Genomic DNA, 27,378 nt, shown 5'->3' with positions numbered 1-27,378 from the left:
GAGGAGAGGAGGAAGAAGAGGAGGAGGGAGAGGAGGAGGAAGAGAAGAAGAGGAGGAAGAGGAGGAGGAGAAAGAGGAGGAAGAGGAGGAGAGGAAGAGGAGGAGAAAGAAAGAGGAGGAGGAGGAGGACAACGGTGCTAGAGACGGACTCCTGTCTCTGCAAATCTTCCCCATCCGCTGTACACACACGCGCACGCACACACAGACGCACGCACACGCACATAGCCACACGCGAGGAAACTGAGGCAGGTATCAGCGGGAGGGGCTCCGCTCCACCGTGCTCGCTCTTCCTGCAGACTCGAAGAGGTCGGGGAGAGGGGTGCGTGTGTGGGTCCGTGTGTGTGCGGATCTGTGCGTGTCGGGGGTGGACAGAGCGGACTCCGGCCGCATCTCCCACCGCCCCCGCACCGCTGGCCTCCCCGGCTGGCCCCCTCGCCCCTTTAAGAGCCCCGTCCGTGCAAAGCTCCGAGGACCCAGGAGTCCCCAGCTCCCCGCCGGGCCCCGCAGCCGCAACGAGGTTCCTCCCGCAACCGTCATCCCGCCTCTCCCGCCGGTGGGCCCGCTCCCCCGCACCCAGCCGGCGTTGCCCTTTTAAGATTCCGCCGGAGCCCGGGGCGGCGATTGCGGGGCTCGAGGACCCGCACCTCCTCCCGCACCTCCTCCGGCCAGGACCCCGGCAGCGCCACCCCAGCCTCGGACCCCTCCGGGCACAGGTAGGACGCCCCGCAGCCTCGGCCTGTCCCTCCCGCGGGGGCGGGGGGTGAGGCCCCAGGGTCCGCGGGATGGGCAGTGCGGGACCCCGGCGAGGGTGGAAGCCGGGCCCGCACCCGAGGCCTCCATCCTTCCCCCGCTCCCGAGATGGCAGAGCAACATGTAGTTATGTAAGGACCGGCCGAGCCGGGGGGGCTAGGGATGGCACAGCCAGGCTCCCCCATCCCCAGCCCCCCGGATTCCCTGGTGAGGGGTGGGCTCCCACTCGGACCCGGGCCTCCGGACCCCCGGGCAGGGAGGGTCCCCGGGATGCCCCGAGTTGGGGCTGGTGCAAGGTTTGGGGTTTGGATTTGGGGCCAGAAGCGGGGGCAGGCTCCCTGGTTCTCTGGATGACCTCATTGGGTCGCTTTTTCACAGGCTTTAGAGGTTTCTTTTTATCTCCCACAACACACACAAATGCACACGCACACACTGTCGTCGGGTTGGACAACGCTCCCGGCCCTCTAGACTATAAACTCGCCGCGGGTAGGGAAGGTATCTATTATTCTGTTGTCCTCTCCCAAGCCCTTAGTTCACGACTCTGCACACAGTAAAAGTGCTCAATAAATACGATGGAATGAATAAGAATAATGATGGTATTTGTTAAGCGCTTACTATGTGCCAGACACTGTACTGAGCCATGGAGCAAATCGGGTTGGACACAGTCCCTGTCCCATGTGAGGGCTCACAGTCTCAATCCCCATTTTACAGATGAGGTAAATGAGGCGCGGACAAGTAAATTGATTTGCCCAAGGTTACACAGCAGATGAGTGGTGGAGTTGGGATTAGAACCCTCGACCTTCTGACCCCCAGGCCCGTGCTCTGTCCAAAATGAATGAACCTCATTCGCTCGACCCTTGGCCACCCTGCAGGGGTCTGCTCCACCCCCGCCCCCATTCATCTCCCTGTTGTGTATCCACCCACTCTATATCTCCAGTGCCTGCCCATCCCCCCCACCCCCAGCACACACACCATCTGTCCCCTCCATTCCTCTAATGTCCACAATAATAACTGTGGCATTTGTCAAGCATTTACTAAGTGCCAGACACTGTATTAAGCCCTAGGGTAGATACAAGCAAATTAGGTTGGATTCAGTCCCTGTCCCACATGGGGCTCACAGTCTTGATTCCCATTTTACAGATGAGGTAACAGAGGCACAGAGATGTGAAGTGATTGGTGCAAAGTCACACAGCAGACAAGTGGCCGAGCCAGGATTAGAACCCATTTCCTTCTGCCTCCCAGAGGTGTGCTTTCAGGCTATCCACCTCACCCTTCCTCTGCCCACTCTGGCCCCCCTATGACACATGGACCTCATCTTTCTGAGGACCTTGTTCCCACCAGTCCTGGGGAGGGAAGGGGTTGTAATATGCCTTATGAAAGGCCCATCTCCTCCAAAAGGCCTTCTTAACTAAACCCTCATTTCCTCTTCTCCCACTCCCTTCTGAGTCACCCTTGCACTTGGATTTGCTCCCGCTATTCACCCAACCCTCAGCACCACAGCACTTATGTACTGATCCATAATTTATTTCTATTAACATCTGTCTCCCCCTCTAGACTGTAAGCTTATTGTGGGCAGGGAATGTATCTACCAACTCTGTTATATTGTACTCTCCCAAGCACTTAATACAGTGCTCTGCACACAGTAAGAGCTCAATATATGATTGATTGTAGTGGACAACGGCTCCGTGGACCTAGGCTCACTCTCCAGACCCCCAGGATGGAAGTGATGGAGCATTTCTCCCTTCCTGCCATCCCCACTGGAGACTTCTACGTTAAATCCCCATCTTCGAGCTGCCAGAGAGAGTAGAGTTCATTCATTCGTATTTATTGAGCGCTAACTGTTTGCAGAGCACTTGGGAGAGTACGATATAACAATATAATAGACACATTCCAAAGCAAGCTCATAGTCTAGAGTTGAGGGGGCCAACGAGGAGAAGGTGGCCCCATATCTTCTTACCACTTTTTTTTTTAATGTTTTTTTTTAAATGCTTACTCTGTGCTCAATACTGTTCTAAGAGCTGGGATAGATACAAGTGAATTAGGTTGGACACAGTCCCTATCCCGCAAGGGGCTCACAGTCTAAGTAGGAGGGAGAACAGGAGAACTGAGAACAGAGCACTGCACTAAGCGCTTGGGAGACTACAACAGAATTATTAGTCATGTTCCCTGACCATAAGGAGCTTACAGTCTAGAGGGGGAGGCAGACATTTATATGAATACATCGAAGGTATTTGCTCAGCACTTGCTGTGTGCAGAGCTATGTACTAAGCGCTGGGGATCGTTCAATCCGGTTGTTAGACACGATCCCTCCTCTCAAGGAGCTTCCAGTCTCTCTGACAGTGGTGCCTGGGGAAAAGGGCAGAGGTGGAGGGAGGGCAGTCAGGAATGAGGGTGGTGTTTCTCTGGCCACTGGAGCCTGGGGCCCTGGTACTGTGCTTGGTTGAACCGCTATCATTAAACCTGTTGCAGGCTCCGGTCCTTGCAGTCTAGAAGGGGAGACAGACATTAATGGAAATAAATTGCAGATATGTACATAAGTGCTATAAAGCGCTTACTATGTTCCAGAAGTACTGTTCTTGCCCCTGGGGTCGCTACAACTCCTCTAGATTGTAAACTCGTTGTGGGCAGGGAATGTGTCTGTTATAGTATACTCTTCCAAGCGCTTAGTACAGTGCTCTGCACACAAATAAGTGCTCAGTAAATACGACTGAATGAATGAATGACTACAACTGATCACACTTGGGGCTCACAGTCTTCTATCCACCAAGCAACTGTATTTACTGAGCACTTATCAAATGCAGCGTGCAGAGAAGCAGCGTGGCTCAGTGGAAAGAGCACGGACTTGGGAGTCAGAGTCATGGGTTCGAATTCCAGCTCCGCCACTTGTCAGCTGTGTGACTGTAGGCAAGTCATTTCACTTCTCTGTGCCTCAGTTACCTCATCTGTAAAATGGGGATCAAGACTGTGAGCCTCATTTGGGACAACCTGATTACCCTGTATCTACCCCAGCGCTTAGAACAGTGCTCTGCACATAGTAAGCGCGTAACAAATACCAACATTATTATTATTATTATATGCAGTGCACTGTACTAAGTGCTTGGGAGAGTATAATATAACAGAGTTGGAAGACTCATTCCCTGCCCACAATGAGCTTACAGTCTAGAGAGGGATATGGACATTATTATAAATTAATTACGGATATGTATACAAGTGCTGTGGGGCTGAGGGAGGGGTAAATAAAAGGTGCCAAACCAAGTGCAAAGACGACACAGAAGGGAGTGGGAGAAAAGAAAATGAGCAATTAAATTGGGGAAAGCCCCCATTTTCCAGATGAGGTAACCAAGGCAAGAAAAGTGAAGTGACTTGCCCAAGGTCACACAGCAGATAAGTGGCGGATCCGGGATTGAACCCAGGCCCTCTGACTCCCAGGCCCGTGATCTACCCACTAGGCCATGCTGCTTTCCCTGATACATCCTCTGTGGGTCTCTTGGCACTGCCAGCTTGTGGCCGTTGGGCTCCTCCAGGGGCAAGGGTAAACTGAGCCTTGCCAAGAAGGGTGCCGCTGCAGCCAGTGGCAGGACTCAGGGAGAGGGAGGAGGGAAGTTCTGGGCACAGGGACCTGGACACCTGGGTTCTGTTTTTAGCTCTTCGTGAGGCTGAACGCCACCTCTTTCCTGGTCCTGGTCCTGGTGGCTCAGTGCCAACCTTGGCACTGACTGGTAGCTGGCTGCACCCCTCCCCCATATTTCAGTAGGTCCCGGCCTGGGCAGGGAGAGGGAAAGAAGAGGCCCCCTGGGGACGGGATCCCAATTAACCCTGGCTCTCCCCAACCTCAGTTGGGGCCTGCAGCTGCCCGAGTAGACTTGGCCCTCCTGGGGCCACGAAGAACTGGAGGGGCAGTAGATGATGGGTGGGGAGGAGTCCAGGAGCTGGGGCAGAAGAGGGGCCAGAAGGTCAGTGGTGGGCAGAGATGATGGGTAGAAAGGAGTCCAGGAGCTGGAGCAGAGGAGGGATGGTGGGATTGGCCCTACCCCACCTCCATCATTAGGGCACAACTGGCAGGAAGGCGATGTGTGTGTTTGTGTGTGTGGGCGGGGGGGGGGGGTTGCCAGTGCCAGCTGTTCTACAGCTTCCCCCCATCCCCATCCCTCACCCCCCACCCCCAATCGCTCCATGATCCGCAGGCTCCCTGTTCCCATGGCAACTGGGAATTAGGGTTTTATGTTGCCAGCCTGTCCGTCCTAAGAGCTGGGGGCAGGGGCAGTGCCCCGCCCTGTCCACTCCCCCACGGCAGCATCCTGGCAACCTCCCACCTGCCTAGGGCACCCTCCACCCCGGGCAGATTGCCTTAACCCCTTGAGTGCCATGGGGCTGAAGGAGGCAGGTCAGGCCGAATATCCCGGATGTGGGCCATACTACTCCAATCCCGGCTCCCCTCGCTGCTGGAGGATTGAAGGCCTTTTCCCTCACTGCTGGGGGCTTCTCACTCTCCTCTCTCGCTGGTGGGGGCTCCAAGTCCTCGGTTCCATGGGCTTTGGGCTCTCTGATCCAACACGGCCCGCTGCCCTCTGGGTCCCCCGAAACCGGATCGGGAGATTTAGGCTTCCAGAAACCCCGGCCAAAGCCAGAGGGACCTAGGATGTTGCCGGGACTCCACTTGATCCCTCCCCATGCCAACTCGGCTTCTGCCTCCTCTCCCCCCTCCTTCTGTCTTCGGTGGGGTGACCGACAGACAGATCAGAGTGCTAGAATTCACTACCAGCTCCATCACTTGTCAACTCTGTAACTTTAGGCAAGTCATTTAACTTCTCTGTGCCTCAGAGTTAGCTCATACAGTTACCTCATACCTCATCTGTAAAATGGGGATTAAGATTGTGAGCCCTTCGTGGGACAACCTGATGACCTTGTATCTACCACAGTGCTTAGTACAGTGTTTGGCACATAGTAAACGCTTAACAAACAATACCGTGATTATTATTATTATTACTGCCATAGGGTCATCTGGTCTTTTCACAGGGGTTGGGGCCCATCCCAAGGTCTTACTTGCCTTCCTTTCTGCCCCTCCCGTCCCCTGCCCATCTCCCCGCCCCCATCCATCTGAACTCCCTCCTTCTCTCCAGGAGTGGCCATCAGCCAATTCCAGCCTCACCGCCGCCATGCCCGTGGCTGCCGCCAACTCCGAGTCTGGTAAGCACGGCGACGATGACGGTCCGGGGCGGGGGCGAGGGACTCCGGGGCATCTCCCAGCTCGGCCTCCGACCAGGCGAGAGGGCATCAGCAGATCAGCATCTGTGGCTGGGAGAGATGCCAGGGAGAGATGCCCGGGAGACGCCGTAGGGAGAAAGGCCCCAAGCAGATGCCCCCATCCCTGCCTCAGGCGTCGAGGTCCGGCTTCCTCCCGCCGCCTTCTCGGGACCGGCGCCCCTCGGTCGCCATGGAAACCGAGCGCTTGCTGCGGAGAGACATGAGAGAGATCGAGCGGAGATGCCCGAGCTGGCCCCTCCCCGCAAATCAGCCGGATGCCTCTCCAGGGGTTCCCACCCCACGGTAGCCCCTGCCCCCCCAAGCAAGGGTCTTTCTCTAAACCGCTCCAGCCCGATTTTTTTTTAAGTAGAATTGATTATACTCTATGTGCCAGACACTGTACTAAGCACTGGGGTAGATACAAATAATAATAATAATGATGGCATTTGTTAAGCGCTTATTATGTGCAAATCACTGTTCTAAGCGCTGGGGAGGATACAAGGTGATCAGGTTGTCCCACGTGGGGCTCACAGTCTTCATCCCCGTTTTACAGATAGGGGAACTGAGGCACAGAGAAGTAAAGTGACTTGCCCAAAGTCACACAGCTGACAAGCGGGCGAGCTGGGATTTAAACCCATGACCTCTGATCCGGTGACGAAATAATCCGGTTGGACGCGGTCCATTTCCCACATGGGGCTCGCAGTCTTCATCCCCATTTTCCAGATGAGGGAACTGAGGCCCAGAGAAGTGAAGTGATTTGACTAAGGTCACGCAGCAAACAAGGGGCGGAATCGGGATTAGAACCCAGATCCAGCCTCTGGCTGCTAGAGGTTGCCAGATCGGGGGTCCGGTGTTGGAGGAGGAAGAGGAGGGTCTACAGGCGTCTCTCCGAGTTGATGGGCGGGGGTCCCTGCCCCCGGTTCGGCTCTCGGTTAGCTCGGAGCCACGGGGGAGGGGGCGGTCATTGGTCTCGCAAACGCAGATGGACACAGGCAGGCAGAGATGGATAGGCAAGCCGCCTTCATTCATTCATTCAATCGTATTTATTGAGTGCTTACTGTGTGCAGAGCACTGTACTAAGCGCTTGGGAAAGTACAATGCAGCAATAAAGAGTGACAGTTCCTTCCCCCAACGGGCTCACAGTCTGGGGGGAGGGGGGAAGACAGCAGTACAAGTAAACAGGTATCTATATAAATAAATAGAATTATAGATATATACATATATACATAAGCGCTGTGGGGCTGGGAGGGGGGAAGAGCAAAGGGAGCGAGTCAGGATGACGCGGAATTGATTCATTCATTCAATCAAATTTATTGAGAGTTTATGGTGCGCAAAGCACTGTACTAAGCGCTTGGGAAAGTACAGTGCAGCAATAGAGTGCCAATCCCTCCCCCCAACGAGTGTGGGCTCACAGTGGGGGTGGGGGAGTGCGGGGGTGGAGAGACAGCCGTCGATACAAGTAAACAGACATCAATATAAATAAAATGACAGATAAAGACATAAGTGCTGTGGGGTGGGGAGACGAGGGAAGAGCAAAGGGAGCGAGTCAGGGCGACGCAGAAGGGAGTGGGAGATGAGGGAAAGTCGGGGGGAGATGATCATCCTCTCCCCCCCGCCCCCCTTTCCCAGACTCTGGGGGCCCCGCCTCCTTGCAAGCCCTTCTCGCCCCTGCAGTTGCCCGACCCCCACTCACCCCCATCCGGATGCCCTCCCTGTCCACCCCAGCCCCACCACCACCGTTCCTAAACCGGTTTTCCCCAGCCCAGAGCCTCCAGGAAGAGGGGGAGGGTAGGGGGTGGGTAGGGGGGCGGTGTCGCAGAGGAGGTGATCTTGCCAGCGAGGTCTCTTTAAATGTCTCCCGTCCCTGCCTTAATAGGCGGCTGTGTGTACCCTCGCCTGCTGCCATGGCAACCGTGCGATTCCCTCCGGGAGCCCAGCCCTGGGGGCGGCCTGGGCATTGCGTCGGTGCCCTGGTCTCGGTGCCCGCCCCGCCTGTCTGGACCCGCACCCCCTCTCCCCGGGTGTCCCCGAGCCCCCTCCTGCCCGCCCAGCCCACTGATAATAATAATTATTATGGTATTTGTTGAACGCTTACTATATGCCAGGCACTATACTAAGCGCTGGGATGAATACAAGCAAATTGAGTTGGGCACAGTCCCTGTCCAACATGGAGCTCAGAGTCTCGAACCCCATTTTACAGATGAGTTCACTGAGGCCCAGAGAAGTTAGGGTGACTTGCCCAAGGTCACATAGCAGGCAAGTGGCAGAGCTAGGATTAGAACCCATGACCTTCTGACTCCCAGGCCTGTGCTCTATCCACTACGCCATGCTGCTTCTCAATGATGATATTTGTTAAGCGTTCACTCTGTGCTGAACACTGTTCTAAGCCTCGGGATAGATTCCAGCTAATCGAGTTGGACCCAGTCCCTGTTCCCTATGGGGCTCACAGTCTTAATCCTCATTTTACAGATGAGGTAACTGAGGCACGGAGAAGTGAAGTGACTTGCCCAAGCTCACAGCAGTGGAGGAATGGAGATTAGAACCCAGGTCCTTCTGACTCCCAGGACCGTGCTGTATCTACTCGGACATCATGCTCCCTGCTTAGCTAATGCTGCTGGGAGGCAAGGCCCAGAGTGGGGGGGCGTCAAAAAGTGGGTAGGCGATGCTGGGGGTTGGGCGTGAGGGAAGAAGCAGCATGGCCTGAGTTGGGGACCTGATAGCCAGGTTGATCGCCCCAGTTTGAGTGCCAAACTAAGGGTATGAGGGGCCAGTCCCACACCCCCCTCCACACACCTTGGGTTAACCCAAGGAGCATCTGCTCCGTGTGTGGTGTCCCTTGTGGACCTGTTCTTCACTCCTCCCCTCTTTTTTATGATATTTTTAAAGTGCTTACTATGTATCAGGCACTGTACTAAGTGCTGAGGTAAATACAAGCTGATGAACTTGGACATAGTCCACAGTCCACCTGGGGCTCACAGTCTTAAGTCCCATTTCTGCAGATTAGGAAACTGAAGCAAAGAGAAGTTAAGTTAAACAGATACACAGTGAAGGCGGAATTAAAACCCAGATCCTCTGACTCCCAGACTGGTGAACTTTTCTTTGCTTCTCAGACCCCTTCAGCCCTCCCTCCCTAGCCACCTCCCCATCCGCAGCTACCTTCCTCCCTTTTAATAATAATAATAATGATAATGGTATTTGTTAAGCACTTATTAATGGTATTGCTTGAGCGCTGGAGTGTATACAATCACATCGGGTTGGATGCAGTCCCTGTCCCACGTGAGGCTTACAGTCTCGAACCCCATTTTACAGATAAAGTCACTGAGACACAGAGAAGTGAAGTGACTTGTCCAAGGTCCCATAGAAGACAAGCGGAGGAGGCGGAATTAGAACCCCTGTCCTTCTGACTCTCAGGCCCGGGCTCCATCCACTACTTCAGCCACATCCCCACATCCCCTCCAATGTATTTATTTATATTAATGTCTCCCCCCACCCCCTTCCCCAAAGAACTGTAAACTCGTTGTGGGCAGGGAATGTGTCTGTGTATTGTATTGTACTCTTCCAAGCGCTTAGTAAAAGTGCTCTGCACAGAGTAAGCGTTCAATAAATACGACTGAGTGAAAGAATCCTTCCTTCCTCAGCCACCACCCCCTTCCCTCTTCGACCACCCCTAACTATCCTCTCCTTCCAATCTTCAGGTCCTTCCCCCATCTCAGTCAATCAATCAACCAATCAATCACCTCCCCTTCTCCTCCCTAACCATCCTGCCTTTTCCCCTCAGCCCCCTCCCCCCTTCACCTCATCAAGCCCCCTCCCCCTCCCCTCCCCAGCCACCCTCCCCATCTCCCCACTCAAATTTCCCCCTCCACCCAACACCCTCCTTCCCTTCCCCATACACCTCTCCTATCCTCTTCCCAGCCACCTCCCGCCTCCTCTCTCCCCTCCCTCTTCCCCCCCCACCTCCAATCTCCCTCCCATTCGCCTCTAGCCCCCTTCCCCCCCCCTTCCCGATCACCCTCCCCTCAACCCCTCTGCCAGTCCGTGCCCATCTTGACTCCTGCCAATCCGGGCAGCGTCCTGGACGACCGAACCCTCCCATTGGCTGGCTCGAGGCTAGGAACTGGGATGGGGGTGGTGGTAATGGGGAGGGAGGGGGGTCTTGACGGTTCCTCCACCGCCGCCCCCCTTCCCGGCTCCTGGCAGACCCAGCAGACATGGCGGGAGCCGCGGGGAGCGGTCAGTCCTTCGAGGGACTCTCCCTCGGCTCCTCCGAGGAAGACGAGCTTCGGAGGGAAGGTAGAGGGGCGGTGGGCGGGATGGACAGTGGGGAGGGGTCAGCGTGAGCAGCCTGGTGCCCTCTGGAAGGGGAAGGGGCTTCGGGCTCTGCTAGGGGCTCGGCTGCTGTCAGTTCGCTCTGGGCAGGGAACGTGGCGGCTAATTCTGTTGTAGTGGACTCTCCCAAGCGCTTAGTGCATGCTCTGCACATAGTAAGCGCTCAGTGAATGCCACTGATCGATTGACTGCTGATCCCTCCCAACCTCCCAACCCCATTGCTAGGGGTCTGGGGTCAGCGGGTTGGGGTTGGGGTGGAGAGAGGGAGACGGGGGGGTGGGGGGCGGACTGGGTGGACGTCACCCGTTCTAACCCCAGCCCTGTCCCTGGCCTAGCCCATGCCCAGCTCTGGCCCCTGGTCCGACCCCATCCCCAAACCCAATCCAGACCTGCTCTAGCCCTATCCTAGCCCATCCCCAACTCCTGCCCCAGGCCCGACCCCAGCCCCAAACCCAATCCAGCCCTACCCCAGCCCTAGCCTAGCCCATCCCAGCCCCAGCTCCAGCCAGTCCCGGCCCCAGATTCAGTCCAGCCCTCGGCACTTCCTCGGAGACTGAGCTCGCCTGAGTCCCCCCTTGGTCGGATAGAGAGCAGTGTGTGTATGGGGGGTGGGGGGCGGGGGGAAGAGAGCTCCGGGAAAGGACGGGGATTTTGTTTTGACGCTCCCTCCCCCGGCTCCAACAGTAGGTTTGGAGGAAAACAAGACAAGGACAACCTGGTGCAGACGTGCAGTTGGAAGAGTGTGTTTGTGTTGCGGGGACTCAGCTAATTCTACTATTTCCCTGGTTTGGTGGAGGACGCCACCAGGATTTCTCGGCTGGGGTCTAGAAGTGGGTGTGGCCGTTTAGTCCTACCGGTTGGAGGTCAGGAAAGAGCATGGATGAGATCTGGAGGCTGGGGGCAGGAGGAGAGAGGCGAGGGGGCAGATTATCTCCCCTCCCCCATGCCCCACCCTAGGAAGCCGAGAGAAGCTGCCGTTCAGGAAGGAGGGGATGATAATAATGATGGTATTTGTTAAGCGCTTACTTTGTACCAGGCACTGTTCTAAGCGCTGGGGTAGATGCAAGGTAATCGGGTTGTCCCATGTGGGGCTCACAGTCTCAATCCCCATTTTACAGATAAGGAAATTGAGGCAAAGAGAAGTTGTGACTTTCCCAAAGTCACACAGCCATTAAGTGGCAAGACCGGGATTTGAACTCATGTCCTCTGACTCTCAAGCTCGTGCTTTATCCACTAAGCCACGCTGCTTCTGGGGATGGGAAAGAGTGTGCCAGAGGGACATTACCTCATTCATGGGAGGATGGGCACAGCACCCAACAGTCTTCCACGTGTCTAAGTCGTACCTATGTATTCTTTGCAGCGGTTAGTACAGTGCTCTGCACTTAGTAAATGCTTAATAAATACCGTTACTCCAACTATTGCTTTGACTGTTTCCAGAGCCAGGCTGGGCGTCTTTCCCTACTACAGTCCTGCCATGGGGCTGGCTTCTGGAATTAGATAGAAAAAGGGAAAGGGCGCTGGGGTACCTGCCCATCCCTATGGGGGATTTGGGAAGGTGGGTGGATGGGGCTGGAGAAGGGGAGGGTGGGGGCAGGATGAACCCAGGGAGGAGGGGAAGGGGTGCAGCTAGGACTCCCGCCTATTCCTGGCTACTCTGGGCCTCAGACTGTAAACTCGTTGTGGGGAATGTGTCTGATTATCATTCTCTTATATTCCCCCAAGTGCTTAGTACAGTGCTCTCCACACAGTAAGCGCTTAATAAATACGATTGAATGAATGAGCCCAGCACCAGCGAGGGAAAAAGGGTTACCTCAACTCTGCTCCCACCCGAAGTCACCCTCCACCCACCCCCCAGCTTAAGCAGGCACCAGTGGGCCGGAGTGGGTAATGACATCCCCTTCCAATTCCTGGATCCTCTTCTCCCACAAGTCTTGCCCAACTTCCTCCACAGGGCACTGATAGGATGGCAGTTCTCTGTGCCAGTTAGGCAGGAGCTGATCCCCATCCTTTACCTCTAAACTGTAAACTCGTTGTGGGCAGGAAATGCCCTCAGTGTTCTATCGTACTCTGCCAAGTGCTTAATTAATACAATCGAATGAATTGAATGAATGAACACCTCTCCCAGGTCTCATGGGAAGAAACAGATAGGAGGCTGGGAAATGAATAGTGGGAGTGGTTCTGATGGGGGTGGAGGAGGGGAGGATTCGGGGTTGTTAGGGCAGCATCACCACTCTGTCCCCCAACTTCCAGGCCCTTCCTGGGGAGACTCGGGTGCCCAGACCCCACTAGTGCCCCTATGCCTCCCATAAACCACCCAGGGGCAGTGGCGAAAAGTGGAACCCCATCCTCCTCCCTCTGAGCCGAGCCATGGCTAAATGTTCTCATGGCACTGGGCCACCTCGTGTGGGTTGCAGAGGGGCAAGGGCACAGCCATGCCCACTCCCCGCCACCCCGCCGGGGTGAGGGGTCCCATGGCAATGAGGGTTAGGGGTCCAGAGAATGGCAAGGGTCCCCACCTCTGGTCTTGTGTCAATTCTGGGCCCATCTCTCTCTTGGTCCTGGCCAGGCCCATGGCTTCTGATGGTCTAATGTCACCTATCCCCCATCTGTAACCCCTCTGTCCCCTGTCTGTTACCCCACATTTCCCACTTATAAATCCTATCTCCCATCTGTTACTCCCTCACCCCCTGCCTCTAACTTCCCTGTTTCCCTTCTGTAATCCCCCTGTTCCCAACTGTAACCCCTCTATCCCCCATCTATAATCTCCATCCCTTGTCTGTAATCCCCCTGCCCCCGCCTGCCATCTCCGGTCTGTAACGACCCTGCCCCGTGTCTGTATGGCTCCCCTGACCCCATCTGGAACCCCTGGCTTCCGCCTCCTTCTTCCCTCCTCCTCCTTCTCTCCCTCCCTATCCCGCAGCGATGCAGCAGGTGCTGGACAACTTGGGTTGCCTGCCCCACTCTGCTGGGGCCGCCGAGCTGGACCTCATCTTCCTCAGGGGCATCATGGAAAGTCCAATAGTAAGATCCCTGGCGAAGGTACAGTCGTCTGGGGAGGTGGATGGGCTCAGGGCTGGGTCTGGGGAAGGGGGGAGCTGGGGGGGATGTGTGTGTGGGGGGGGTGTGGGGGGTGTGTGTGTGTGTGTGAATGTATGTGTGTGCATGTGTGCCTACACCATCCCTGCCTATGGCCAACCTGGGATCTTGCATCTGCTGGAGCCTCTGGGGTGCCATGTTGTGCCTCTTTGCCATTCTGGAGCCCCTGGTACTCTATGTGTGTGTGTGTGTGTGTCTGTGTGTGTGTGTGTTTTGGGGAGGGAAGGGGCATCCCAAGCTGGTCCCGAGCTGAACCTTGTGGCTGGGCCAGACTCCCTAGGGAGTGGTCGGGTACTCTGCCCCCACCCTCCCCCCTTACCATCCCCCCTTACCCTCCCCTCACCCCCCAACCCCTCCTCAGGCCCACGAGCGGCTGGAGGAGACCAAGCTGGAAGCTGTGCGGGGAGACAACATAGAGCTGGTGAGGGACATCCTGGGGGACCTGGCCCAGCTGGCACCCCATAGCCCCACCGCTGCCGAGCTCGTGCTCCTCCTGCAGGAGCCCCACTTCCAGGTGGGGTGCGGGCTCCGGGCTCCGGGATCTGGGCTGCGGGGTCCAGGATGTAGACTGTGGGCTCAGGGAGGTGGGTCGGAAGGGGCCAGGGTCCGGGAGGGAGTTGGGGGAGGGAACCTTAAGTGGGATGGAAAGAGAGAGGAGGTAGGAAGTGGTGGGTAGGACCGGGTTGTGGGCAGGTAGCAGGCGGGCTCTGGCCCCCGGCCCACCACCCTCGGACCCTCCACAGTCCCTCCTGGAGACCCACGACTCAGTTGCTTCGAAGAGCTATGAGACGCCACCCCCCAGCCCCGGTTTGGACGCCACACTGAATGCCCAGCCTGTGCCCCCAGATGCCGTGCGCATGGTGGGAGTCCGCAAGGCAGCGGGCGAGCACCTGGTGAGGATGCCGGGGGGTGAGGCGGCGGGGAGGTCGGGTCAGGGTTGGGGAGGGGGCCGAGGGTGGGCCCGGAGGGGAACAAACAGAGCTAGAGGCCTAGCTTCCATGTGGGACTCTACTAATACTACTATTAAATTGTGGTATTTGTTAAGTGGTTACTATGTGCCAGGCACTGTACTAAGTGCTGGTGTGGCTACAAGCAAATCCGGTTGGACACAGTCCCTGTCCCACATGGGGCTCACTGTTTCAATCCCCATTTTGCAGATGAGGTAACTGAGGCCCAGGGAAGTGAAGTGACTTGCCCAAGTTTCATTCATTCATTCAATTGTATTTTTTGAGCACTTACTCTGGGCAGAGCACTGTACTAAGCACTTGGGAAGTGCAATTCAGCAACAAATAGAGACAATCCCTGCCCACAGTGGGCTCACAGTCTAGAAGGAGGGAAGCAGACAGGTGGCAGAACCCATGACCTACCACTACTACTACTAATTGTGGTTTTTGTTGAGCTCTTACTGTGTGCTAGGCACTGTATTAAGCACTAGGGTAGATGCAAGATTATCAGGTTGGGCACAGTCCCTGTCCCACTTAGGGCCTGCAGTCTTAACTTACTACAACTGCTACTAAAACTAAAAATAATAATAATGCTTGTGGTATTTGTGAAGAGCTTACTACTACTAATAATGATGATGGTATTTGTTAAACCCTTACAAACAGTGTCAAGCACTGTTCTAAGCGCTGGGGTAGATGCAAGATAATCAGTTTGGGCTCGGTCCCTGTCCCACAAGGAGCTCACAGTTTTAATCCCTCTTTTACAGATAAGATAACTGAGAAACAGAGAAGTGAAGAAACTTCCCCTTGGTCACACAGCAGGCAAGTGGTGGAGCCAGAATTAGAACCCAGGTCCTTCTGACTCCCAGGCCCGGGCTCTATCCATTAGGCGATGCTGCTTCTCATATGTGCCAAGCGCTGTGCTAGGCTCTGGGGTAGATGCGATGCAGTCAGCTCACTGGTATGCACAATGGGTGGCATGGGGAGAAGGCTCTCCTCTCTGCTCATCCCGCCTCCCTCCCTGCTCATCCCACAACCCTCCCTGCTCAGATCAGCCCACTCCCTGCTCATCCGCCCGTGGTCCCACCCCCAGTTATTGCCGCTCTAATAACTGGTGGATCCAAGCCAATCGCTGTGGCCCACCACCCTCTGCTACCCTCCCCTGCTCTGCATCATCCCTGCTCAGCCCAACCCCCATGCCCTGCCTCTCCCACCCCCAGGCAAAGGGGGGCTGCTGAGCGGTGTTGGGGGACTCCCTCCCCTGAAAGTGGGTGCAGACAGGGGACCGTGGAGACCGGTGCCCCAACCTCAGGGAAGCATCTTGGCCTAGTGGATAGAGCTTGGGCCTGGGAGTCAGAAGGACCTGGGTTCTAATCCTGATTCCACCACTCATCTGCTGTATGACCTTGGGTAAGTCTCTTCACTTCTCTGTCCCTCAGTTCCCTCATCTGTAAAATGGGGATTAAGACTGTGAAACCCATGTGGACGGGGACTGTGTCCAACTTGATTATGTTGTATCTACCCCAGCTCTTAGAACAGTGCCTGGCACATAGTAAACACTTAACACATAATACAATAATCATTTTTATTAGATTGCATTGCATCTACCCCAAGCATAGCTTGGCACATATGAGAAGCAGCATGGCATAGGGGATAGAGCATGGGTCGGGGAGGTAGAAGGTCATGGGTTCTAAACCCGGCTCCGCCACTTGCCTGCTGTGTGGCCTTGGGTAGGTCACTTCACTTCTCTGTGCCTCAGTTCCCTCATCTGTAAAATGTAATCCCACGTGGGATTAGGGACCGTGTCCAACCCTATTTGCTTGTATCCACGCCAGCACTCAGAACAGTCAGAACATAACGGCACTGAATGAACATCATAATTATTATTACCCCTGACCTCCAACAGGGCGTGACGTTCCGCGTGGAGGGCGGAGAGCTGGTGATTGCTCGCATCCTGCACGGGGGCATGGTGGACCAGCAGGGGCTGCTACACGTGGGCGATGTCATCAAGGAAGTGAACGGGCAGGAGGTGGGCAGTGACCCCCGGGGGCTGCAGGAGCTGCTCCGCAGTGCTAGTGGCAGCGTGGTCCTCAAGATCCTGCCCAGCTACCAGGAGCCCCACCTGCCCCGCCAGGTAGGTGCCATGCTCCCCTGGCCCTAGGGGGCACCCTCTCTCACTACCTGAGGCCCCGGGCACTGGCATCCTGCCAGGTGAGGTGCCCCCGGCTGCTTCTCCTCCTCAGGCCACAGTTGTGGGGATTCGGGAAGGGTAGGGGTACGTGTATGATCATTTATTTATTTATATTAGAAGCAGCATGGCCTAGTGGCAAGAGCATGGGCTTGGGAGTCAGAGGATGTGGGTTCAAACCCCGCTTCTGCCACTTGTCTGCTGTGTGACCCAAGTCACTTAACTTCTCTGTGCCTCAGTTTCCTCATCTGTAAAATGGGGATTAAGACTGTGAGCCCCAAGTAGGGCAACCTGACTACCTTGTATTACTTTGTGCCCAGCACTTTGAAGAGCGCTTGGCACACGGTAAGCGCTAATACCATCATTATTATATTATTGTCTCTCTCCCCCGGCTCTAGACTGCAGGCTCGTTGTGGGCAGGGAATGTGTCTGTTTATTGTTGTATCGTGTTCTCCCAAGCACTTAGTTCGGTGCTCTGCACTCAGTAAGGGCTCAATAAATATAACTGAATGAATAACATCTTTTATGAGAACACATGGGGGACGTGGGTCTGGGCTTACAGTAGCATGTTTACGTGCATGATGCACACATGTGCACTGGCTGTGTGCACCCAGGCAAGTGGAAATGGGTTGCGTGTGCATGTGCTCTGCACCTCCCTCCGGGTACTCAGAGGCCAATTAGAGAGCAGGGAGGTTGACGTCAGAGGGAAGGGGGGAAAGGGAAAGGGAAAGAGAGTTGGGAAAGGGAATGGAGAGTGGGAGGGGGAAGGCATGGTAACCCAAGAGGACCCCCGCCCCTCCCCCCCGGACCACAAAGTGCCCCCTAGGGAGGTTGGTGGGGCTGGTGGGGCAGTCTTCCCAGCGAACGAAAGGAAGCCCGGGGCGGAGGGAGACAGCCCAGATCCTGCCCCCCACCAGGCTGTCCTTTGTCTGGGCACTGAAAGGCGCCTGGCACGGCAGCGGGTGGCAGGAGTGGCACGGCTGGAGCCCTACCCCCAACCGCTTTAAAGGGGCAAGCAGCCTCTGGAGGTGTGTGTGTGGGGGGGTGTTTCTGTGAGTATGTGAGTGTGTGTGTATTCGAGGTTGTGTGCAGGCAGACAATCGTATTTATCGAGCGCTTACTGTGTGCAGAGCACTGAACTAAGAGCTTGGGAAACTACAACAGTGAGACGCCAACCCCACAAGTGTTGGTATACCATCTTCCCCTGGTCTTCTCGAGGTGCCCCTCCCCCCGAGAAGCTCCCCTCTCTCTGCCCACCCCACGGCCACGTCCTCCTACCCTCTCCCCACCCCCGCAGGTGTTTGTGAAATGCCACTTTGACTACGACCCCGCCCGGGATACCCTGATCCCCTGCAAGGAGGCGGGGCTGGGCTTCACCGCTGGAGACCTGCTACAGATCGTCAATCAGGACGACCCCAACTGGTGGCAGGTGGGCACCCTTGCGTCGTGGGCACGGAACCTCCGTGCCCGCTGGGCACGCACCCGGGCACCTCACTCGCTCTGGTGCCAGGCGGGCACGAAGGGGCTCGGTGGGCACGGAGGGAGACGGTGGTGGAGGTTGGAGGGGGGTCCCCAGCAGGCGGTGCCAAGCTCACGGAGGCAGCGGTTGTTGCAGGCCTGCCACGTTCAGGGGGGCAGCGCGGGCCTGGTACCCAGCCAGCTGCTGGAAGAGAAGAGGAAAGCCTTTGTCAAGCGGGATGTGGAGGTTACGCCCACGTCAGGTAAGAGGCTGGGGTCCTCCATAAACAGTGTCCCTGCCAACCACCTTGGGCACCTTGTCCTCACTCCTCACGTTGCTCCTTGCCAGGGGCCTTGTGTGGCAGCATCTCGGGCAAGAAGAAGAAGAGGATGATGTATCTCACCACTAAGAACGCGGGTAGGTGCCCAGGGCCCGGGTATTGCCCGCCCCTTCCCTTGACACTCTAAATTCCCACTATGCCCACCTCCCCTCCCTCTGTCTCAGACATGACCCGCCTAATATAATAATGATGATAACAACAAAAGTGGCATTTGTTAAACGTTTAGTATGTGCCAAGCACTGTACTGAATGCCTTTGTAGATACAAGATAATCGGCTGGGACACAGTCCCTGTCCTACCCATGGGGCTCACAGAGTAGTGGGGAAGGAAGACAGATATCGAATCCCTATTTTACAGATGAGGAACTGAGGCATTCAGAAGTTAAGAAATAATGTTGGAATTTGTTAAGCGCTTACTATGTGCAAAGCACTGTTCTAAGCGCTGGGGGGATACAAGGTGATCAGGTTGTCCCTCATGGGGCTCACAGTCTTCATCTCCATTTTACAGATGAGGTAACTGAGGCCCAGAAAAGTTAAGTGACTTGCCCAAAGTCACACAGATGACAAGTGCCGGAGCCGAGATTAGAATCCAAGCCCGTGCTCTTTCCACTGAGCCACGCCGCTTCTCTAGGTGACTTGCCCAAGGTCACGCATCGGGCAAATAGCAGATCTGGGATTCGAACCCAGGACCCCTGACTCCTAGGCCTGCACTCTTTCCGCTAGGCCACACTGCACCCGCTCCCGGTCCCTCCCACTCCCAGGTCACGACCCGGTGGGCACCTCCCCATTACCCCGTTCCCTTCTTCTGTGCCCCTGGCCCCGAGCCAGGCTGAGGGGCACGCTCGCCATGTTCCCCCAGAGTTTGATCGCCACGAGCTTTTGATCTACGAGGAGGTGGCCCGGATGCCCCCGTTCCGCCGGAAAACCCTGGTTCTGATCGGGGCCCAGGGCGTGGGCCGGCGCAGTCTCAAGAACAAGCTGATCATGTGGGACCAGGCACGCTATGGCACCACAGTGCCCTGTAAGCTGGGCATCTCGGGATGGGCGTGGGGGGAGGTCGACCAGCGTGCCAGGGAGCGGGGACTTGCTGGGGGAGGGGAAAGAGGGGTGAGAGAGAGAGAGAGAGAGAGAAAGAGAGAGAAAAAGAAAGAGAGCGCGTTGTGGAAGTGAGATGCACCTGTTTGCTGGTGCTGTATTTCTGGCGTCCCCTGGTGGCAACAAGGAACTATTGTGCCCTGACTAAGGGTAGGCTCCCGGGAGAGCTGATCATAATCATAACCATAAAGAGCTGATCATAATCATAACCATAATAATAATTATGGTATTTGTTAAGCAGTTATTATGTGCCAGGCACAGTATTAAGCGCTGGGGTGGATACAAGCAAATTAGGTTAGACACAGTCCTTGTCCCATATGAGGCTCGCAGTCTCAATCCCCTTTTTACAGATGAGGTAACTAAGGCCCAGAGAAGTGAAGTGACTTGCCCAAGGTCACACCGAGTGACGGAGCCGGGATTATCCATTCAGTCGTATTTATTGAGCGCTTACTGTGTGCAGAGCACTGTACTAAGGGCTTGGAAAGCACAATTCGGTAACAGAGACAATCCCTACCCAACAACGGGATTAGAACTTTCTGACTCCCAGGCCCGTGCTCTATCCACTACACCATACTATTTGTTAATCACTTACTGTTACCAAGCACTGGGGTAGATACACATTAATTATGTCGGACACAGTCCCTGTCCTCCATGAGACTCACCAAGAAGTTTGAAGGAGAACAAGTATATAACCCTCCCTTTATAGATGAGGAAATGGAGGGACAGAGAACTGAAGTGACTTACCCAAGGTCACACAGCAGGCAAGTAGCAGAGCCAATATCGGAACTCAGGTCGCTGACTTCCAGACCCGAGGTCTTTCCACCAGGCCACGTGGCTTTCCTGGGGATACCCAGACGGGGGGCAAGGGGGCAGGCAGGAAGAGGATGTCCGGGGGGTGGGGGCAGAACAAGTGAGGACTACGACCTGTCTCTTTAATTAGGTGAGAGATAGACACAGAGGAAGAGACAGAGATGGAGAGAGATGGTGGGACTGGGCTTTGGGATGATTTTCTAAATAATAATAATTAGTAGTATGGTATTTAAGTTCTTACTATCTGCCAAGCACTGTACTAAGCACTGGAGTAGATACAAGATAATCACCTCCCACATAGGGCTCTAATGATAATAAAAAAAATAATAATGATAAAATTTGTTAAGAGCTTCCTATATGCTAAGCACTGGAGTAAGTGCTGGAGAAGATGGAGCTCCCAGTCTAAGTAAGAGGGCAAACGGAGATGGAATCCCCACTTTGTGGATGAGGGAACTGAGTCACAGAGATGTGAAGTGACTTGCCTCTGGTTATACTGCAGAGAAGTGGCAGCGCAGAGTTTAGAACCCAGGTTCTCTGGTTCCCAGGGCTGTGCTCTTTCCACTAGATCACATTACTCTTTTTCTTTTTCTGCCCATCCGGGTGTGGGTTACTGCACTTTCCTGCATTTTCTGTAACCTTGGCTGTAAATTGTTTTTCTGGATCTGAGCACATGGGGGTCTAAATACCCACTCGACACCTCATGTTTGTGCCCTCCTGCCACCTCACTGTACCTATGCGTACCCTCCTTCCACCCAACCCTGCTTGTCTGTGCCTTCCTTCCACCTCATCCTGCACGTGTGCCCTCCTCTCTACCCGACCCTGCACGTGGATGCCTTCCTCTCTACATCCAGCTTATATGTGCCCTCCTCCCCACCCTATCCAACCCAAGCATGTCTCTGCTTGGGCACCAGTGCCCTATCTGGTCCCTGGGTGGGTCTGAGGGTCCCCGAGAAGGTCCGTGCCTGAGGCCCTCCATCTGTGCCCGTGCCTGTGTCCAGGGCCCAGTCCGTGACCTGATTCCCTGCCCCCTGCAGACACCTCACGGAAGCCCAAGGACTTGGAGAAGGAGGGCCAGGGCTACAGCTTTGTGTCGCGGGCAGAGATGGAGGCGGACATCAAGGCTGGTCGTTACCTGGAGCATGGGGAGTACGAGGGCAACTTGTACGGGACCCGCATCGACTCCATCCGCCGCGTGGTGGCAGCTGGCAAGATGTGCATTCTCGATGTCTACCCCCAGGTGTGGTCGGTTGTGCCCATCCCAACACTCTCTTGCCCCCAGCCCTTGCCCTCTCTTCCCAATTCAATCCCTCCCCAGGCCCAATCCCAGCCCTGCCTGGCCCCATCTCTAGCCCCAACCCCTTCTTGGCTAGCCCCAACCCCAGCCCCCTCCCCACCCCCACCCCTGCATGGTTAGCTCCCCATCCCTCACCCTCTCCTGACCCCAGCCCTTGCCACCCTCCACCCCTCTCCAGGCCCAGTCTCAATCCTTTTAGTAGCTTCAGCCCTCGCCCCCACTCTCCAACCCTCCCGGCCCAGCCCCAACTCAAACTCATCTCTAGAGGGGAGGAGACAGACATTAATATAATAATGATGGTATCTGTTAAGCAGTTATTGTGTGCCAAGCACTGTTCTAAGATCTGGGGGGGATATGAGGTAATCAGGTTATTGTCCCATGTGGAGCTCACAGTCTTAATCTCCATTTTATAGATGAGGTAACTGAGTCACAGAGAAATTAAGTGGCTTGCCCCAGGCCACATAGCAGACGAGTGGCGGAACCGGAATTAGAGCCCACATCCTCTGACTACCACGTGCTCTTTTCATTAAGCCACTCTGCTTCATGCTCTTACCCCTGCTCTGTGCCTCACCCCAACCCTACCCACCCCAACCCTACCTGCTCCCGGCCCCAGGGAAGAATGCACCATACTGTCTCCCACTTCCCTCCATCTAGAGATGGGTTCACGATCCCAGCCTCTCCCCACGTCCAGAGTCCCGGAAATCCCCTTGCCCCCCACCCCAAAGACTGCCACTTCCCAGCCCATGGTTCCCCCCGCAAGCCACATTCCTCTGTCAGCTCGCCTCTTCATTCCTGATCCAAGGGGCAGTTGGATCCAATAGGCCCTGAGGCAGTGGGGCTGGTTCCTCGGGGGAGTTGGCCCAGATCGTATCCTTCAGGTGGCCCCCAGCAGGTCTCTGACCTTCCCTACCCTCCCACCTCTGGCCCCATGCAGGCGGTGAAGGTACTGAGGACGGCGGAATTCGTGCCCTATGTGGTGTTCATCGGGGCTCCGGACTCAGAGACTCTGCGAGCCATGAACCGGGCAGCTCTGGACAGTGGCATCACAACCAAACAACTCACGGTGAGGGTGGGCCTGGGGGGTCCTGTATCTTGCCAGACAAGGGTGGGGTGTTCCCAGCCGGGTAGGGGGCATTGCTGATAGTCATATTTGTTGAGCGCTTACTATGTGTAGAGTATGTCACTTGTCTGCTGTGTAACCTTAGGCAAGTCACTTAATTTCTCTGTGCCTCAGTTACCTTATCTGTAAAGTGGGGATTAACACTGTGAGCTCCACGTGGGTAACCTGATTACCTGGTATTTACCCCAGTACTTAAAACAGTGCTTTGGCATGTAGTAAGCACTTAACAAATACCATTATTGTTGTTATTACTACTAAGCTCTTGGAAGAGGACAATACAACAATAAACAGACACATTCCTTGCCCACAACAAGCTTCCCCACATGGGCCAGTGGGGCCTGGGGTAAGGGAGGCAGGGAGGACCGGAGGTCACTAATGACTGGGCCCATGGTCTCTGGCAGGAGGCGGATCTGAAGCGGACGGTGGAAGAGAGTGCGCGCATCCAGAGGGGTTACGGGCACTACTTCGACCTGTGCCTGGTCAACGACAACCTGGAGCGGACCTTCCGTGACCTGCAGGGAGCGATGGAGAAGCTGCGGTCCGAACCCCAGTGGGTGCCTGTTTCTTGGGTCTACTGAGCCCCCCCGCAGGCCTGGCTCTGCCCGCCGATTCCCGAAACCCTCCAGATCCGGTGCCGGGCACGGTCTCTAGGCCCCCGCCATCCCAGGTCCTGTCCTGGGCTCCCTCCCTGGTGACCAGAAATTTTGGGGGGTGCCAGCCCTGATGAGGCAAACCCTGTTGGGGGGTGGGCATTTGTGGGGTTCTGTGCCCAGGTGCTGTCCATTCCTTTTCCATCTCCCCACCCCTCAACCACCAGCATGCTGCACCCAGGGGCTGCCTGGCCTGTCCACCAGATGTTCTGGCTTCTACCCAGACCTGAGCCAAGCTGACTCGGGGAGCCAGTCAGTGCCTGAGTCAGGGGGAACCAGAAACTTGAGAAGTCAATCCCTGAGCATTCCAGGGGTAGTGGACTTTCTGAGTTCCTTCCCTCCAGCCCCGTCCCCATCTCAATCCTCAGCTGTTCACTGCCAGGCCTCTCTGTGGGGTACAAAGGGAAACTCAGGCTGGCCCCGCCCTGTTCCCTTGGCTCCGCTCTGTCCCCCCAAGTCCTGTGAATGAAGATGGCAGAGCCGGGGTGTTGGAGGTGGGGGCGGTGGGGCACAGCTATTAACCATCTTGACCAGGGTCTGGGTTCAGGCTGCAGGGAAAGGTTTCTGCCCAGATCCCTGCATGGCAGCACCCAACACTGATGAGCCCAGTGAGGTCAGGAGACGTGGGCAAAGGAGAGAGACCTCGGGACGACCTCCCCGGGGCACAGCTTACCCAGGGGGCATGGAGGCTCACCACCTTACCCTGTCTGGCACTTGGCAGGGTTCTGGGCACCGATGCCACGTAGAGGTGCTAGTGCGAGTTCACAAGGACTCGGACACTTCCAAGGAGATAGGGTTGGGGGTTGGAAGGTGGGTTCAGAAGGGACTGGAAGATAATTTTCAGGGGTTTCTGATTCTGAAATCTGAGACAGCCTGCTGAGCCCCTAACCCCACACTGCCCAACCCAAGCCATTCCCAAAGGGTGAGCTTGGGGAAGAGCTCGGTTTCAAAAGAACAGTCATTTTGGGTTTTGAAATGTCAGAGGTCATTTCATCGATTCCCCTCAGGCTGCAGGACCCCTCACTCTAGACAGATGGGGTGGCGGGGGGCTGTCTCTCCTAGGACAAAGCTATAGGTGGTCAACTTCCTCCTGTGGACAGCTCCTCCCACTCTCACGGTCCTTCCTGCTCTCTAACTGCACTCCCTCTTGCTGAAGCATTGGTCATATCTCTCAGGAGGTGCAGTAGGTGCCCTGAAAGCCCTAGGTGGGCTATCTCAGGGCTCTTGGTAGAGAGGGAAGACTGGGAGCCCCAGAAGGCTAGAGGCTGGATAGAGCGACCAAGACAGTCCATTCCAGGAGAGAGAGAATAAATGTAACCATTGTTACAAGTAGTTTAAATAGATTTATTATATTGTAAATATCAACTTGTCACTGAGTACAGAATAGGGGTGGATTGTGGGTGCAGATGGGCTGGGATGAGCCCCATATTGCTTTCTCTGCTCTCCTGGACCAGTTCACCTGCCTCTCATTCTGACCACCTCTGTCACTGTATATGCTATGGTTCTGCCTGAAATTTTCATTTCCCTTTAGATGGTGTGTCAAAAAATTGTTTCCCAGGTCTGTTGTAACTAGCTCTACCCCCTCCAAATCCTTCTTCCAGCCCCCTCCCTCACCATAACTTTCCTGGAGAGAGTGGGAGAGGACGAGTTTTCCCAGATTGCTGACTCCCTCATTTTTCTGATGGACTGGTCCACGGCATGTGCATTGGCCCATTCCCGAGGTAGATCCATCGTGGGACATTGGGACCAGGGTTGGGGTGGTGGTGAATCTTGAGTTGGTTTCTGATCTGGAAAGTCCAATCACGAAGGAGATTTCAAACACCTGACAAGCTTCCTCTTGACTTCCCCCACCCCTTTCCCCACCATGGGGGGAAATCAGTGCCCTTTCCTCCCCCTTCTGCTCACTCAGGGGTCACTTGCCCAGGACAAAGTAGGTGAGTGACCAGTTGGAAAGTTACCTCTTTCCAGACGCTCAGTACAGTGCTGCACCCAGGATAGGGGCTTGGTCAATACTACTGAGATTGACTGATAGAAGGAGGCATGCTGGGCTGGACATTCTTGGAGGGTCTTCTGGCTGGCCTCTGAGGTGAGTCTCTAATACTAAAATCAGTTATGGGGACCCCTGATGTTGGGGGTCAGCTTAGGGGCTAGGATCCCCTCCCCTTCCCCACACTTTTCTACAGCTACCAGAGTCATACCTATGACCTTTGCTCCAGTGTCTGAATCTCCCCCATCCCCAAATTTCCGTTAAAGCTGGAGACCCCCCAAGTAAGAAACTAAAAACTTGGGGTCGAGATGGGGAGAGACAGTGAGTGCTCAAGTGGACCCCATGGGCAATACCAGAGGGAAAGAGGGCAGTAGGTGCCTGGAAATGGCTGAGGTGGGTGGCATTTCTGAACCACTCACTCTCCCCACCTCCCCATACCTGGGTCAGAGTGCCAGCTTTCTCCCCTCCCTCTGCCCCCTGCCTCCAGCCCTTCGCCTCTAGCCAACTTCCTGGTCTGCCCAAGGATCCAGTCTCACTTGCCCGGTGGCCAGGGGAGGCCCCAGATGGGTCTGGACCACCCCTGCATGCTCCATGCGTGTGTGTGCATCTGTATCACATGTGTCCCGTGTGAGACTGCCCCGGCTGCCTTCAGTTTTAGAATTTTGTACCGACTGTTTGATATTCATAGGATTCCTTTCTCCGGGCCCCTCCCACCCCTGGCCTAGACCCTCCCCAACTCCCACCGGCAGGGACACACCTGTTCAGGCTCTTTCTGCTCTTTGATTAAATTTCCAGACTAAAGGTGGAGTGTGTGCTGTGTCCTGGAGGACTAGGGTTGGAGTGGGAGGAGGGAATCAAAGGGATTTGGGCCCAAGAGGGTGGGTGCTGGGAGGGGGGAGAGACCTAGGAGGGAGTCGAGATGCGGAACACAGAAGCTAGAGGAGCAGAATGCGAGATTGAGGAGAGGACTATAATAATTATGGTACTTGTTAAGCGCTTACTATGTGCCAAGCACCATTCTAAGCACTGGGGTAGGTACAAGGTAATCAGGTTACACACAGTCCCTGTCCCACATGGGGCTCCCAGTCTTAATCCCCATTTTACAGATGAGGTAACTGAGGCCCAAAGAAGTTAAGTGACTTGTCTAAGGTCACATGGTAGACATGTGGTGGAGCTGGAATTAGAAGTCAGGTCCTTCTGACTCCCAGCCCGGTGCTCTAGCTGCAAAGCCTTAGGATTGGGATCCTGGGTCTGTAGGATAGTTATGTATGGGTTTGCTTGTGTGCATTTCTGATCGTGCATGTAGCAGCAATAATAGTAATAGTACTTATTTAGCACTTACTGCATGCAGAACACTGTACTAAGCACTGGGAGAGAATACACAGCAGAGAATTAAACATGGTTTGTGTCCTTTGCAGAGATCACAATCTAAGAGTATAAGTGGGAAGAAAGGAGTGGAAGCACACACATCAGGAATGGTGAAACATTAAAACACAACATAGATACACAAAATTAAAACGAAATCATTAGATGTTGTGACTAGAGGATGTGTAAGGTGTGAGTGTGTGTGTGCGCACGCACATGTGCACTGGAGTGTTGTTCCTGTTTGTATCCTTGTGTGTTTGTTTTTTTCTGGTACTTTTTAAGTGCTTACTTTGTGCCAACTACTGTTTTAAGTGCTGGGGTTGATGCAAGCTAACCAGGTTGGACATAGTCTATGTCCCACATGGGACACAGTCCTAATCACCATTTTACAAATGAGGTAATTGAGGCCCAGAGAAGGAGAAGCTAAGTGAGATGCCCAAAGTCACACAGCAGGCAAGTGACAGAGCTGGGATTAGAAACAGGTCCTTCTGACTCCCAAGCCGGTGCTTTATTCTCTAGGCCAAACTGTTTCTCATGATAATAATAACAATAAAAGAATAATAATAATAACAGTAATAACAGCTTCATGCTGTTTTCATGTAATAAATATAAATGACAATTGAGGTACTTGTTAAGCATTTCAATGTGCCAAGCACTAAACTAGTCCTGGGGTAGATATAGTATTGGAAAATCAGAAACTCTCTGAGCATAC

General features: G+C 55.0%; 1 protein-coding gene across 5 annotated transcripts; it reads left to right on the top strand.

The window, feature by feature from the left end:
• The first annotated feature begins 91 nt into the window (after positions 1 to 91).
• MPP2 (membrane palmitoylated protein 2) lies at positions 92 to 26,102 on the top strand. Of its 5 annotated transcripts, none has more exons than XM_029075836.1 (13): positions 92 to 713; positions 5,871 to 5,937; positions 13,244 to 13,344; positions 13,781 to 13,840; positions 14,163 to 14,312; positions 16,267 to 16,494; positions 17,846 to 17,977; positions 18,164 to 18,269; positions 18,356 to 18,424; positions 19,205 to 19,366; positions 21,285 to 21,487; positions 22,479 to 22,607; positions 23,066 to 26,102. In XM_029075836.1, exons 2-13 carry the CDS (start codon positions 5,907 to 5,909, stop codon positions 23,240 to 23,242), a joined length of 1,548 nt encoding a protein of 515 aa, XP_028931669.1. In that variant the 5' UTR covers positions 92 to 713; positions 5,871 to 5,906; the 3' UTR covers positions 23,243 to 26,102. The 5 variants fall into 5 exon arrangements, with proteins under 5 accessions (XP_028931669.1, XP_028931667.1, XP_028931668.1 ...); XM_029075834.1 differs by having other exon boundaries at positions 13,781 to 13,933; XM_029075835.1 differs by having other exon boundaries at positions 13,244 to 13,362.
• The last annotated feature ends 1,276 nt before the right edge of the window (positions 26,103 to 27,378 follow it).

This window comes from Ornithorhynchus anatinus, chromosome 11 (assembly GCF_004115215.2).
Source record: "Ornithorhynchus anatinus isolate Pmale09 chromosome 11, mOrnAna1.pri.v4, whole genome shotgun sequence".
NCBI classification, from domain to species: Eukaryota; Metazoa; Chordata; class Mammalia; order Monotremata; family Ornithorhynchidae; genus Ornithorhynchus; species Ornithorhynchus anatinus.
This window is presented reverse-complemented; position numbering and strand designations above follow the sequence as displayed.